At 48.2% G+C, this 15459-nt stretch overlaps 1 protein-coding gene and 1 non-coding gene across 2 annotated transcripts; both read right to left on the bottom strand.

The window, feature by feature from the left end:
• Positions 1-670: 670 nt before the first annotated feature.
• On the bottom strand, positions 671-7709 carry DYNLL2 (dynein light chain LC8-type 2). The gene is made up of 3 exons (XM_016210646.2): positions 7607-7709; positions 4613-4751; positions 671-2656 (listed from the first exon to the last, which is right to left on the bottom strand). The coding sequence occupies exons 2-3, from the start codon at positions 4742-4744 to the stop codon at positions 2519-2521; spliced, it is 270 nt and encodes an 89-aa protein (XP_016066132.1). The 5' UTR covers positions 4745-4751; positions 7607-7709; the 3' UTR covers positions 671-2518.
• Positions 7710-14913: 7204 nt separating this feature from the next.
• Positions 14914-15077, bottom strand: LOC148091277 (U1 spliceosomal RNA). The gene has a single exon (XR_015715983.1). It is a non-coding gene; the product is annotated as a U1 spliceosomal RNA (small nuclear RNA).
• Positions 15078-15459: the final 382 nt, after the last annotated feature.

The following is a 15459-nucleotide window of genomic DNA, read 5'->3' as shown; positions in this document are numbered from 1 at the left end:
GCCCAAGACACCAACAGCTTAGGGTGAGGGATGGGCAGACACTCTTAGAAGTGTCTCAGTACTACTGACTTCTTCAGGTATGTTGGGGCAGGAGCCCCCAAGTGGGACAACCAGGATAACCCAGGAGTCAGAGAACCACTCAGGTTCTACCAGAAGTTTCCATCTTTTTGAAGACCCCAGCTTTTTCATTTCTGAATGGCTAGAGCAGGACTTAGCTAGTAGATAGTCTCCAGGTCTCAGGGAAGCCTAGAATTAGGAGTATGAGGGTTATGAGCTTTGGTCAAAGGTTCTAAGTCAAGCTCCTCTAGGTCCAGCACAGCAGCTACAAACTGCCATCCTAGACCTGGAAACTGGGCCTGGAGCTGGAAATTGGGAAGGCAACATCTATTACATTGAAGACCCAAAATGTGGCTCACCTGGCCATCTCTACCAAGGGACCCAAGAAACCTTGTGGGTGAGTGCTGCTGGTTAGTTTTCTGCCACTTAAAGGGCCCAAACCTAGACCCTATGACTAAAACCTGATTCAGGCCAATCACTATCTCTCTGCCTGGTCTTCTCTCTTCAGCCCCCATTCTACTCAACCCTAGATACCCTCCACCCCACCCATGTGTAGCACCACTGCCACCTGTCCAGCCCCTTTAGCCCCAAAGAAACCCAAACAACTCAGAAGTGCATCAATCAACCTTTAATGTCCAAAAGAGGCATGGATGCAGAGCATAGGAAATGTGGCGGGGTCTTAGCCCCAGCTCCAGAAATGAGGGAGATGAACACAAACCAGACAGTTCCAACTGGCCACACAAGTCTGGGAGGGCAGGGGAAAACACAGATTTGGACATTCATAGAAGGGTTTAATACAGGGAACTCGCTTATCATCCCAGTCCCCACCCTCCCGTCAGCATCAGAAAGAAAGCTCGGCACACTAAAGGCTTGGGGAGGGGACATTCTCCTGCCTCCCCACCAGCCCCAAGGATGGAGTTGGAAAAAAAAAAAGAATGAGCTAGATCCCAAACTGCCCCCCCCACAGTGTCAACCGTACACATGAGAGTTTTAAATGTAATTTACAAGAATCAGCAGCTCAATCAGCAATGACTCCCCCACCCCTACCCCACCCCATCCCTATTTGATCAACGACAAGATTTTCCCAGCACTCTCTTGGAATCTCCTCCCACTAGTGGCCCTGCTCCATCTCTTAATACTTGGCTTCATCATCACAAGACTTCCTCCCAAGCTCCTCGCAGCCCTCTGTCACTTCCATCCCTACCTCCCCCAAGAGGCTGCAAACATCCACAAAGTCACTTTCCTTCTCCAATGAGAGCCAACTCCAGGTCAGATGGCAACATGGCCAACTCACTGTGGGCTACCCTCCTAAAACCTTCCTGGGAGCAGCCAGCCATAGGGCAAGCAGAGTGTCTGGGCAAGATGGCTAAAGGGGGGTGAAATCTGTCCTCACCCCCAAAGGTTTTTAACATAAAGGCCCATTTAAAACTAACTGTGCACCCTATCTACCCATATACCCTAGAGATTCCATACCGTCCTGCCCCTCCCTCCCCTCTACCCCAAACCAAGACACACACATACACATATACACACACATATACACAGAGGAGAATCAAGGGAGACATTGATTTGGTTTGATTGCTAAGACCTAACTAAGGAACTACAGTCACCAGAAATTCCCTTGCCAGCCAACAAAGAGGGGCTGCTCTAAGAGAACTCCAGAGGAATGAGAAAACCGAGGGCTAAGCAGGGAGCAGACAAAAGTAGAGAAGAAAGAATAGAGAAAAACCAAGCTAATCCTACCTCCAACACCTTCCTAGCGTGAGCTCTGGCAGGAATAAAAGGTAATCCACGAAGACACAGCCCTTACTAGAAACTCTTCTGACAAAGACAGCAAGACAAATCTGCTCCCCACTCCCACACACCACAGACAAACACGTCTCAGGGCCCCTTGAAGAATCCGCCCCCCCAACCCCACACTCTGCCCCAAGCCGTGGAATCACAGTTCAGTGGAATAGTCTCCCTGGTACTAGATCAATCCCCCTACCCTCCTTCCTATTTCTCTCTCCTTACTGACTCTAACACTGTCCTCCAGCAGCCTCCCTGGCCCTCCCAAAGCAGCATCCATCACCAGGAAGAGGCAGCTGCCATTTTAGTTCCTCCTCCAGAAACCAACTTCTTTTCCCCAGCCCTCCCAGTCTTACAGGCTTTTTTGAGGGCCTAGTTTATATAGAGAGAAAGAGAAAAAGGAGGGGTGGGAGAGATTTCCTAGTGCAATACAACAAAAAATTTTTTTAAATCTTGAAAATAAATGTAAAGCAGCCTTCTTCCCCAGGCAACTAAACAGAAAGAAGTTTGGTTTTGTTTACTGCGACATACACATGAAATCGAGTATACAGTCCATGCAGTAGCACAGCCATTGGAGAGGACATCCTGATGCTGGCCCCAGTGCAAAATAGTCCCAGCAACGCCGTCTGCTTGCCATCGCTGCCGCCGCCACTGACACCTTCTCTGCAGCCACCTAGCCTGACTTGAAGAGGAGGATTGCAACTTGACCCAAGTAAAAATAGATGAAGTGCTTTGTCTCGTGTGTAACGTAGCTGCCAAAATTTCGGCCCACAATACAATGCCAGGTAGGGTTGTATTTCTTGTCAAATTCCTAAAAGAAAAATAAAAGGTAGAGAAGAAAGGTGATTAGGACAGCTGGAGGATGAGAAATCAGAATGGGAGTCGGTCAGTTTAGTTATCACCCCCAGCCCATGGCCTCAGCTCCCCAAACCTCAAGAGCTCAGGTTCTAAAGCTGGCTAGGACACTCCTTCCCTCATTAATAGTGTAACACCTCAAAGGCTCCACTATTTCTCTCTAGCACTTTACACCCTGATCATCTCTCCTCCCTCTAGCTACCCTATTCAATAGCCCACTCTGAGACTCTTGAGCAAGGGAATCAGAGAAGCCAGTGACACAACGAACCACTCCAGGGTCACACAGCGTGAATAAAACAGAGGGGCAAGCCTCACAGACTTCCCACCCATAGCCTCCCACATTACTAAACCAGTATCTCCAAATACCAAAAACCAAAACACTAGAGCAAAATGGGGAATCAAACGTCAGGAGTACCAGGAAGCAGTTCCGTGTAAGTCAACATTAAAGGCATTCCTCTGTGCCTGGCAGTGTGGGGGCTGTAAGCAGCAGAACAAGGACCTCAGCGACGAGATCAAGGCAATTCTCTCATTTCTCTAGGGGGCACAAGTTCGGCATCAAAGCCACCTAGGAAATCCTTGTGACCTAATCAAAGGCAGCTCCCTGTCACCCTGTGGGTGCAGTAGGAAACCTATGGCTCAGTTCTAGATGCCATCCTGCCACAGCTGTGAAAAGGCAATAGCCTTCCACCATTGGCCCAGCAATGCTGCCAACCCTGGGGCTCAACATACAAGTTGTTTGGCCTCCTCACAACTCCCATACCACATGACTCCAAGAGGTATTATGGAACAGTGGAAAGGGCATGCACCACCAAACCCAGCTATAATCCTGACTCAAGACTCTGTAAGATAGGAGAAACATAGTCACTTCCCTAGGTCTCATTTTCCCCATCAGCAAAACAAGAAAGCTGGACCAGATATAATCTAAGGATTCTTCTAGCTCTGACAGTCCATGATTCTGGATTCTCTCCTTAGATAGGACAGCAAAGCCGTACTTCAGCAAGGAGCTGGCAGGCCCAGGTGCCTTGCTGGCTCTACACACAGAAAATCTTGTAGGACTCCAGAGTTTCCTCTTCTCACCCCACCCATCTGGGTAGGAAAGCAGAGTTCTGTAAAACTCAAGGATATCCTACCACCTCTATAGACCAGAATGCCACTACTGTTAGGCATCCTTCTTTGGATACCAGAGCTGAGACTATCAAAGACTAAGGCTATGCCACCAATGGACGAGGATCCTGACTGCGAATCAGGGGCCTGTGTACCACTTCTCACTTCTAGCTCAGTTGATTCCTCACTATGTTAACCATATCCATTCACCCATTCACTCAGGAACTTTTCAGGGACTAAGCCCACTGTCCCAATATTGCTCATCCATTTTTAAAAAATTATATATTCAAGCCCACCCTTTTCTTAAGAAGGTAGTGGAGAAGGGCATGATGCAGTACCTGAGTCCTTGTTATTGTATGTGTGTTGTTTTTCCCCCCTGAATCCTTTTTAAGAGAAAGGAAACCTTCTACATGATGAGATTATAGGAATATACCACTTTAAATGATAAAGTTCCCTGAAAATGTGTATATGATCTTATCCATTCAAATAGCCTTGATGTTCATTTTTAATTGGGCCAGTTCTATTTAATCCTGAAGCTTCTCTCCCTGATCCCTTGCAGTGACATAATTATCTGTAAATACATACACACACATACACACAAACCAGCAGAATTCCTGTTAAGAATGCCTAAGGTAAATTCTTTGGCAATTAATAATCATTCCCTAATCTGTCTGCTTCCAAGTTCCTAGGGTTTTATATGCACAGGGTATAGCTGCTTTCCTATGTCCCCAGCTCCAGCCCTCCCTAGGGTACAGCTCAGCTTGCCTATCCCCACCCCTAGCCACCAACCATAGCTCTCCCAGTGCACCTTCTTGATATAGGCAGCAATGTCCTTCTCTATATTGTACTTCTCCATAGCCTGTGTGGCGCAGTCAACGGCATCCTGTTGCATGTCCTCAGACATGTCTGCGTTCTTGATCACTGCCTTCCGGTCAGACATCGTGACACTGCAGAAGAAGCAAAGAGGTAAGGCTGACAACCCCATGACTCTGGACAATACACATTAGCAACTGGGTACGGGGCCTCACTGGGAGAGGGGAGTACAGAAGGTGAGGACAACAGAAAACACAGACAAGAGGCAACAGAAGGAGCTCCTAAGCATTTAACCAAGACACGGTCCCTAGGCCTGGGAAATACAAGATAAATAGTAACAAAGATGTAATAAGCCATCAGTTTTTATCATATATAGTGAGGATTTTCCAACTCTAAATTTATCTATTTCTGATATTTTGAACAGCACCAACAGCCAAGATACTACAATATGTCACCTGCTAGCTGTGTCCCTGGGCAAATCACTTAACTTTTGTATTTTCATGCCATTACCTTAAAATGGGGACTGTGGGGTTACCCTGAGAGTAAACCAGGTGGTATAACACCTAAAGACAATTAAGTCCTTGATTTAATGACCATTATTACACCATTAGTGTCATAGTAAAAAGAAGACAGACTAGCAATCAGCATGCCTATGAACCCTTATGTTGTGGACAAGTCACTTAGCTTTTCTGCACTTGACACTTCCATTTTAGCAATGAGGGTAGCTCTCTATCAGGGGTTGTTATAAGGATTAATTAAAATTATACGAGAACTTCTGCTAACAAAAGTCTATACAGAGGTCTGTCCCATTGGCTGGATTCAGCCCACCACCTGTTTTTGTAAATGAAGTTTTAGCCGAACATGCTACAATAGCAGAGTTGAGTAGCTGCAAGAGACTGTATGGTCTATAAAGCCTACAATAGTTACTATCTGGACCTTCACAGAAAATGTTGCCAACACCTAGGCTACCAATGTCTAGTGGTGACAGAGATAACAAAAGATGAAGAATTATTAAACACCCCTTTTTTCATAGCTCTGCTATCTAAACCAGATATTTATTCTATAGCAACTTAAAGAGTTCTGGGGTAGACCTTGCATGGTCTCTTCCTAGGATGACAGGAATCCCAGGAGGGTTTGGCCAGAACCTGCCTGGCAGTCTAGCAAGTGAGGGTGCTTTGCAGGAATAGAGATGAGCTGCAAAATCCTATCCTCTCTCCTTGGCCACAGTTCTGTCACAAAGAGCAGTAACAACCCACCTCCCCCATGTCCCACCCCTCAAAATACCTCTGCAGCCCAGCCTAGTGGATAAAGAATGCTGTCATTCCAGCCCTAATACAAGGCTACAAGAATTCTGCATGCTCAAGGAGAGATCCCCTGGTATTGTTCCAGGCCACCCTGATCTCTGAATCCACACTAGCCTATGGACTGGGTAGGCTGAAAAGGAAACAGAACTCATAATTACTCCTCTAGCCTGCACCAGATGCAAAAAAATGCAAGCAAACCAGCTGCCAGTTAGGCAGCCCTTGACTGAATCCAAAGCACCTTTGTCTGGTTCTATCAACCTAAGCAGGGCTGGTTCTACTTCAGCAGAGCCTGGCAGAGCTAAGCGTTAGTGGATCAGTACCCTCTGTCCCCACACTCTGGGAGGAAAAGTCAGAGCCTCAAGAGGAGTCTGTGAGCACTTCCTGGTGCTGAGGAAAAGTGAGGAGAATCCTGTTCAAGGCCTGACTGCCTATATGACCTTGGGCAAATCAACATCATCTTTTTAAAGACCAATGATTTTTAAATAAGATAAATGAGGCAACTTCATGAGCTTGAGTAAGGGTACAAGAGCAGCACAGGGAGGAGGTGCTGACATTGTAAGGCTCTTTATACATGAAGAAAACTAGTGTCACCTGGTGTCTTGTTCCAGCTTACCACTTAGAAAGGGACACTGTTTATAAACCCCGGGTGGGGGTGGAGGCCAGGTTACAAACAGAGAAGTTCAAGTATGAAATTAGCAGCATTTCCCAGCAAGCTTGCCTTGCTCCACTGCCTCATCCCCAAAGTGCAAAGGAACAACTTTATCAAAGTAATTAAAGCCACCTTTCTCCAGGAGGGAGCCTGCAGTTACATAACGTTGGTCTTGTGACTACAATGCCACGATTCTTCACCCCTGGCCCCCCAGGCGTCTGAGGTGAGGCCAAGCCCCAATCTCCCCTGTCCAAGGTGGCAGTGAGAAAAGGATAGGGAGGCGCCCAGCCTACCCCCTCCTTCCTGGAAAAAAGGCAAGGGACCTGGGCCTCCAGACAGGAGGGTGACCAGAGGGCCCCAGCCCAGCTGCCTCAGTCACGAGCCAGCAGCGCCTTTGAAAGAGAAGAGGGCACTCCAGCACAGCTCCCCATCCTCTAACCTCGGTTTTGCGACAAAAAAGGCTAAGCCTCAGAAAGACCTGAAATGCGCTCCCCAACACTCACAAACGCTAGTATCTCCTCCCTCCAGGCCTCCCTCAGGGGCCCTATCCCTCCACCATCCCGTCCCCAAGGCCAGCACCTGGGGAATGAGAAGGCGCCCTCCTCCCCACCTCCGCCGCGGCGGGTCGGCCGCCCTCCCCCGCCCGGCCTGGAGCAGCGCTGGAGTGACTGGGCGTCCTCACCGCAGGAAGGACGCCCCAGAGAGTGGCGGTGGCGGTAGCGGTGGCGGCGACGGCGGGAGGAGCCGCGTCACGCCCGAGCCCTCTCCACACCACCCCCTCGGCCCCAAACACCAGAAGCCTCCACGCAGCACCGGGAGACTCCCGGCGAGGACGAGAGCCGCACCTCCGCAGCCCGGGGCCTCCAGCCGCGCCCCGAGGGTCGCGAGGGCAGAGGGTGGCGCAGCTCCGGAAAGGAGGGACGCCCGGGGCGTCAGGCCGAAGCCAGGCCAGCTCCGGGCCCCGCGTGCGGAGAGGAGGCCATAGGGGCACCGCGCGAAAGCCACTGCCCCGGGGACGCCCCCACCCACCCCTCACCTTCACGCAGGCGACTTCACGCGTGGCCCCGGGGGAGCAGCGATGGCCTGAGGCAGGGCGCGGGCAGGGGCGGTGTCCCCTGGGCTCCTCCTGCAGCAGCCGCCGCGCCGCCGCCGGCTCCGGCTCCCGCAGCCCCGGTCCGGGTGCTCGCCGCCGCCGCCCGCCCTTCGAGCCTCTCCGACCGCCCTCAGTCCTCCTCGCGCCCGCGGGCCCGCCTGCCTGCCTGCTCCGCGCTGGCACCTCGCAGCTCCGCTCTCCTCTGCTGCTGAGAGCGCCCAGCGCGCGGCCCCCACTGAAATAGCGCCCCGCCCCCGCCGCCCCCCCCACCGCGCTCGCCGGCGTCCGCGCTCCCCATTGGCTGTGCCGGGTCTGCCCCGCACTGCGGGCTTCTCCCCGCGCCGCTCTCGCCCCACATCTTGTTTCCTCCCACAATGCCTCGGGGCAGCGGAGGGAGGTGCGGAGGGGGAGCTGGAAAGGGTGGGGGAGGGCGATGTGGCCTTAAGAGAAAAAAGAATGCAGACCCTTCAACCCAGGGCTGAAGAGGCGAGGCCTAAAGGGAATAAAGAGGCGAGGTTCAGAGAGAGCGCGAGGCAGGAGGGGGGACGGCTAGAGACCCCAATCCCACGAGGAATAAAGGGAGGGAGGGCGAAGGAGATTTCAGACCCAGGGACTAGATGGGGAAGAGGTGGAGATCCTAACCTTAGGCAGAGGAAGGGCCCTGGAGTGAAGTCGTCGACTTCAGAGGAAAAGGCAGGACCCCTTCCCTCCCCCAAACCTGTGGGAAGCAGAAGAGCCAGCCCTACGCAGAGGTAAAGTCACCAACAGCCCGGGGCTCCCTTCCCCTCACCTTCAGGGAAGGTCCCTTCCGTCCAGCCCAGCCTTTGTTCCTGAGTCTCTAGGCCGCCACCTCAACTGCCAGCCGGCCCGGCTGCTGTTTCTCTTCAAGAGCAATGGAGGCCGACCCTAAGCCCGAGCGTGAGAAGGGAGGTTGGTGTTTGGTACACAGCGCCCTGTGAGAGTCAGCCTTTCTGGTCAGTCGGTCCCCTACCAGGCTGGTTACACAGGACCGGAGGGGGACTGAGCAGAACCCCCAAGAGGAGGAGCCTTCGACTTCAGCTCCTGCATATGCCTCACCTTACGGAGAACCGGGGTACAGAGAGGGGTCACGTGACCCCCTGTCCGCTCGCCACAGGTGAGCCTGGACGGGAATTCTCGGCTCAAAAGTGTTGCTTCTAGACAGGAGCCCCCGGGGTAGCTGAGGAGGCTGTCTGTACAACGGAGTGTCCATTGGGAGAGTGCCTGCCCTCCACTCCACCCCGCTCACCTCTAGGGAACGGGAAGCTTCTCTTTTCTTCCCGGTTCATACGCGAAGTGTCTACCTAAAAAAGTGGTGAGAGTCTATATAGGGAGCCAAGCATTTAGGCCACATGGTGAAGATTAAGAAGCTCCCATTCCCATCATTTTCCCTTCACTGCCCCAAACCATCGTCAGGAAGTCAGACTTGCTCTGGCCCTGGCCTGCTAGGGTTTGGAACACCCTTAGGTAGTGTCCATTATGTGTCAGGGGAAACGTGGAAAATCATCCCCTCCCACCTCTGCTTTCCACAGCTCTGTCATCTGCCAAACTCAAGCAGGATTTCAGAGAAATAGGCAAGGCCTGAGGTATCCCCTCACACCAAGGGTATTCTGATGTCAGCCTCTGTGTGAGTGATGGGGCATTTGTGGGGAGGGAGGGGGGAGGGAGGAGGCTTTTTCCACTTAGGGTTTGTGGAGAGTTAATCTCATGGACTACTGGGAGGAGAACTGGTCGTACCCTCTTCCTCCAGTGATCATTAGCTTCCAGCCTATTCTAGGGCCTGAAGGTCAGAAAGGCCATGTATGGCTGTGCAGGTTGTTCACTGCACATGGCATCTAGCCTAAGAAGTAAATGGAGGCTAAAATACAGCCTGCGCTCCACTTGCTAAGCTGTGTGCCCTGCTGCAGACAGGCCAGCATCCACTCAAAAGATGCCCTTTTTTAAGCAGGCATAAAGGTGACTATGAACTAGTGGTGGCCCTTGCGAGGCCATGCAGCAGGGTATAAATCGTCCCCCTCTTTGGCCCCCTTCCCTAGATTAGAGTAGGGCAAGAGTTTGGTCATTTCCAGTCTGGGCCTGTGGTGGGGTGGAGGTAGGGACACAGAGGACTTCAACTAACGGGTCAGACTTTTAAGAAATAAGGTGTCACCTCCTGGATATTTCTCTAGTCCATGCCCCCTTTCATTTTAAGTGCCTCGTCCTCATTATGAATACCCTGCATCAGTGTGCGTGACAGGACTAAGCTCTAGAGTATCAGGAAGATTTGTTAATAATAGTGTGGTTTACAGATAAGAGTTAATATTTGTAGAGCCCTCACTCTGTGCCAGACTCTAGTCTAAATGTTTTAAATGCGTATATTATTACATTTAATCTCTGGAACAATCATGGTGAGTATATTACTATTCCCCTGTACAGAGGAAACTGCCACTTAGAGAAGTTCAGTAAATTGCCCAAGATTACCCAGCTTGTCAGCGGCAGGATTCAACCCCAGGCTGTCTCTCTTGCCTCCTAACAGAGAAAAAAAGTGTAAACCAGGGGTTCCATGCTCTATCTAAATCATACCAGTATATCCTAAACTTATCTGACTCCAAAGCCCTTTTTTATCCAAACGTTTATTAACATCTCCAGGAACTACTATTATTCCACAGGACACAGTTTAGGAAACTTGTGCTATACTAATTACTGCCACTTATGTAAAGTGCTTACTGTTTAGGATAATTACTATGCAACATAGAAACTGTTACAATTAATGTCAGCTTAACTTGGTGCATGTTTTTATTTGATGCTACTACACGTTGGTGATTGCCCAGTTTTCTGTTGCCTAGATAGCAGTGCCATGTGTTCAGATTTTAAAATCAGAGGGGATTTTTGTTTTTGTCTCATCTGTGGGTCCCTTACCCTCTGGCTACTTCTTTAACTTAGGGGTTTCCCAGGGCACTGTACTTCAGTCACTGTTCAACTTGAGTCGTTTCACCCACATGTGTGGTTTTTACCATGGTCTGGGCCTTGATAGCCCACCTAAATCCCAGACCTCTCCATGGTGGGTATCCCACAAGCTCTTCAGACCCTTCACATGCACACACATAAATACTGGTCCTTAGAAGCATTGGCCCTGGATTCTCAATGCTTTACACCACTCTTCCAGCTATGCAGATCTGGCCAAGCTATTCAACTGTCCCCCTGTACAGAGGAAACTGCCACTTTCAAAGTTTCATTTCCTCATTTATAAATTGAGAATAATAATATCTACCCCATAGAATTATGAGAAAATGCATGAAAAACTCTTGGCACAATGCTGGTCCATCTAAATGACTAATAAATGTTAACCATCATCAACACCTCTCTTCCAGACTTGTTTTCCTTCACTGTATTTCTTATCTCAGTTCATGGCCCCATTATCCACCCAGGCACTGAGTCAGAAACCTGCGAGCCCCCCTAGACTTGTGTCTCTCTCTTGCCCAGCACATCTCCATCAGTACTCACCTCCTGGATATTTCTCCAGTTCATGCCTCCTTTCATTATAAGTGCCTCATTGTCATTGTGAATACCTTGCATCAGGCACTCATCATCTCTTCCAGTTGGTTCCCTGTCCCCATTCTTGGTACCTCCTTCCCAAATCCACACTGCAGTGATCTATCTAAAATGCAGATCTCACCCAGCCAGGCATGGCTCAGCAGTTGAGCATCGACCTAGGATGCAGGAGATTGAGGTTCGATTCCTGGTCAGGGCACATGCCCAGGTTGCAGGCTCAATCCCCAGCAAGGGGGGTGCAGGAGGCAGCCGGTCAATGACTCTCTCATCATTGATGTTTCTCTCTCTCTCCCTCTCCCTTCCTCTCTCTGAAATCAATAAAGATATATTTTTTAAATAATAAAATTAATTAATAATTAAAATAAAATGCAAAACTCCCAAGCACCTCCCAGCTAGAAAACAAAAAACATGCTTTACCTACACACACACGCACGCATGCACGCCTCTCTCTTTCTTTCTGCCTTATCTCCCCACACTTCCCATCTCCCTCTTCAACCTCTAGTAACACCATCAACTGCCTGTGGTTTCCCCACACCCAGATTCCACACCTTTGTCCATGTGGTTCCCGTGCCTGTGAGGCTGTGGCTTTCTTTCCTGACTAATTCCTTTGAGCGTCCTCTACAAAGCCTAGAACATGAAAAGTTCCCTGTAAGTATTGGTTAAACTGATCATGCTCATTAATAGCTGAAAAACACAGCTTGGAAGGACACTCTGTCTCTTCCTCCACTCAAAGAACCATGGCCAGGCTCTTCTGTCTCTGGAGGACCAGCAATGAATGCTATTTACATTGGGCCCTTCCTGCCTAGAGCCAACCTGCTAGCTGAGGTAAATCACTGTTAGCTCTGGGGAAAGTCTAGGCCTGATTTCTACCTAAGCCTCTATTGGGTATTTGGCTGATATCCTGACACCTGACAGATAAAGACAGTCAAGGGCTCTCCCACCCCAGCTGACAGTCACCCAGAAGAAAGAGGCCATCCAGTGACAGAGGTCACTCCACCAAGCCCTTTGGCCCTTGACTTGCTTCAAGGGCTCCAGCAGGATGGAGAAGGTGGGAGCACATGCACTGGGGCTCCCACTGCAGTGTAGCCCTGGTGCCAGTCCCCGGTGGGAAAGCCTAGGGAAGAGAGCAGCATGGCTAGAACTATAGGAATCTGCCCTATTTCCTTGCTGATTTCCTGGGTGACCTTGAAAGACATACTTCCCTAGGCAACCATTTACCAAGCGCCAAATATTGCCCCTTATCCCCAAGTTCCCTGAAACCTGGAGGAGCCAGCCTAGGGTGTGACTGGGAGCTAGTGAGATGAGCACTGGACTGGGAGTCAGAGAAGTCCTAAGCCCAGTGTAGCTCTAGTCAAGTCATTTCACCTCTCATGATATGGATTTCTTCATCTAGAAAATGTAGGATAATCTGTAATGTCCCTGTCAGCCCCAAAGTCTATGATTCCTTGATTTTAATACCCTGTCACAAAGGGTACCTTACCTGTGGGTCAGAGAAACTTCTCTACCTCTAGCCAAGCTTAAATGCCTTCTTTTTCCTGATTCTTCTCTCTGATACACTCAGAAGTCAGAGAACATTTCTCTACACTCTCACACCACCCTCCAACACTGGGAGATCATTTTGTTCATTTTTGTATTCCCTCAACTAACAAAGTACCTTGACATAGTTAAGATTCAATGAATGTTTAGAACTTTAACTAAAATATTAAAGCAAATGGTCTCCAAGAAGGAACCAAAGAGAAGATGCTCCACTGAAAGTATGGTAGTGGTTTCTAGGTCATGACTTCATAATTTAGGAGTCGTCCTCCTTCATTGTTTGGACAATCCTGAGAACCCTACCCCTGCCTTGAGAGAACCATGACAATGAAATGGAATTTTTCAGCCCTTGAACACCCAAAAGATCAAGTTAGGGTTCTTGGGTACAAGAAATATCCGAAGGAAAAAATAGGATCAGAATAGTGTCCCCTGACTCCATGGGACAGTTTCCTCAGGGCATTCCGGTGGGGCAAATCATTGGCACTTTTCCTTGAGTCACCCCACTCTTAAGTCAAATTCTCAAAGAGGGCCATCTGATTGGACAAATTAAGTTACAATTCCACCTTTTGGCCATGGAAGTGAAGGGCAGCCTGACTGACACACCTTCTTGAGTTGGAGGGGCGAAAAACTGATAGAAGGAAAATCCACATGCAGTTACAAGAAGCAAGAGAATGGACATTGGGCAGGCAGAAACCATCAATTGCTCTTTGAGAGTCTCAGGAGTGGGAGGCAAGATTATCTTTGTGGGAGATCTTGTCTCCATTGTCATAAAAACATACATTATGTTCTCTCACTCTCGGTCTCTTAGAGTGAGGTGGGAGTGGTGAGGGGAATTCTAAAAAATGAGGTCTGCACACTTTGCCTTCCTTTTTGAGGACAATTTTGGAGGGAAACTTTGCCTTGTCAGGCATGTTGCAGTATATTTCAGTTGTCAAAAACCTTTTTAAAAACCTTCTCACTGGGAAATGGAGGCCCATCTTACATTTCACATAATAAGGTAATGCTATTTATTCATATAGAACAGCTTCATTGAGATATAGTTCACATGCCATAAAATTCACCTTTTTAAAGTACACAATTCAGTGATTTTTAGTATACTTACATAGCTGTGCAACCAGCACCACTATCTAATTTTAGAACATTTTCACCACCCCCAAAAAAACACCATACTCATTGGCAGTCACTCCCTTATTTCTCCCCGATCTCCCCTAATTTACTTTCTGTCTCCATGGATTTGCCTGTGCTGGACATTTGTGTAAATGGAATCATAAAATATATGGTCTTTTGTGCCTGTCTTATTTCACTTAGCGTAATGTTTTCTGGGTTCATCTGTGTTATCCATGAATCTGCACTTCTTCCTTTTTACGGCCTGTTAATGTTCTATTGTGTGAGCTTAGCACGTTTTATTTATCCATTAATCATTTGGGTTGTTTCCACTTTTTAGTTGTTATGAATAATGCCTCTATAAACATTTATGTACCAGTTTTTGTGTGGCTATGTGCTTTCAGTCCTCTTGGATATACAGTGTATACCTAGGTGTGGAATTAATGGGTTTTATGGTAACTCTATGTTTGGCCTTTTGTGGAAGGGTCAGCCTGTTTTCCAAAGCAGCTGTACCTTTCTACCTTCCTACCTTTTTGGTTATAGCCATCCTTGCAGGTGTGAAATGGTGGCTAATGATGTTGAGCGGCTTTTCACGTGTTTATTGGCAACTTGTATATTTTCTTTAGAGAAAGATTTATTCAGATCCTTTGTTCATTTTTAAAAAAACTTTATCTTTATTGATTTCAGAGAGAGGGAGGGGGAGAGAGAGAGAGATAGAAACATCAATGAGAAGGTCATTGATCAGCTGCCTTCTGCACGCCCCCTACTGGGGATGGAGCCAACAACCCAGGCATGTACCCTGACCGGGAATCAAACCACAACCTCCTGGATCCTAGGTCGATGCTCAACTGCTGAGCCACGCCTGGATAGGCCCTTTGTTCATTTTAAAATTAGGTTATTTGTCTTTTTATTATTGAGTTGTAAGACTTTTAAAATATTCTGGATACTAGACCCTCATTAGAGATACAGTTTATAAGTACTTTCTTCCATTCTGCAGAGTGTATTTTCACTTTCTTAATGGTGAAACTTTGAAGTGTAAAAGTTTTTAATTTTCCTTTTCTTTTAAGGGGAGAGTGTGAACACAGTCCCCCACTACCACAAATTATGCAGTCGAGTTTCCCACATTTGGGGAAATTGCAGGGGTCAGGATGCCTGGAGTGCAATGAGAGAGCCTCACCCTGGTGAGACCACCTTCGTGATCATGATATCTCCCCTTCCAGGTAAGTACACAAAAGTTTTTAATTTTGATAAAGACCAATTTGTCTATTTTTCTTTTTGTTCCTTGTGTTTTTGATGTCATGCCCAAGAAATCACTGTGTAACCCAAGATCATGAAGATTTACTTCTATGTTTTCTTCTGAGAGTTCCATTTTGAGGTAATTATTATGTATGGTGTAAAGTGGAACCTGGCTTCATTGTTTTGCTTGTGGATATCCAATTATCTCACATCTTTAGCTGAAAAGACTATTCTTTCACTACTAAATTGTCTTGGCATCCTTATCAAAGATCAATTGATAATAAATATAGGAGTTTATTTCTGGACTCCTAATTCTATTCCATTGATCTATATATTCTTATGCCAGTACCACAATTTTTCCTAGCTTAGTTGTA

This window comes from Miniopterus natalensis, chromosome 17 (genome assembly GCF_054644295.1).
Source record: "Miniopterus natalensis isolate mMinNat1 chromosome 17, mMinNat1.hap1, whole genome shotgun sequence".
Classification (NCBI taxonomy): domain Eukaryota; kingdom Metazoa; phylum Chordata; class Mammalia; order Chiroptera; family Miniopteridae; genus Miniopterus; species Miniopterus natalensis.
Note: the sequence above shows the minus strand (reverse complement) of the source record. Positions and strands in the feature narration are given on the sequence as shown.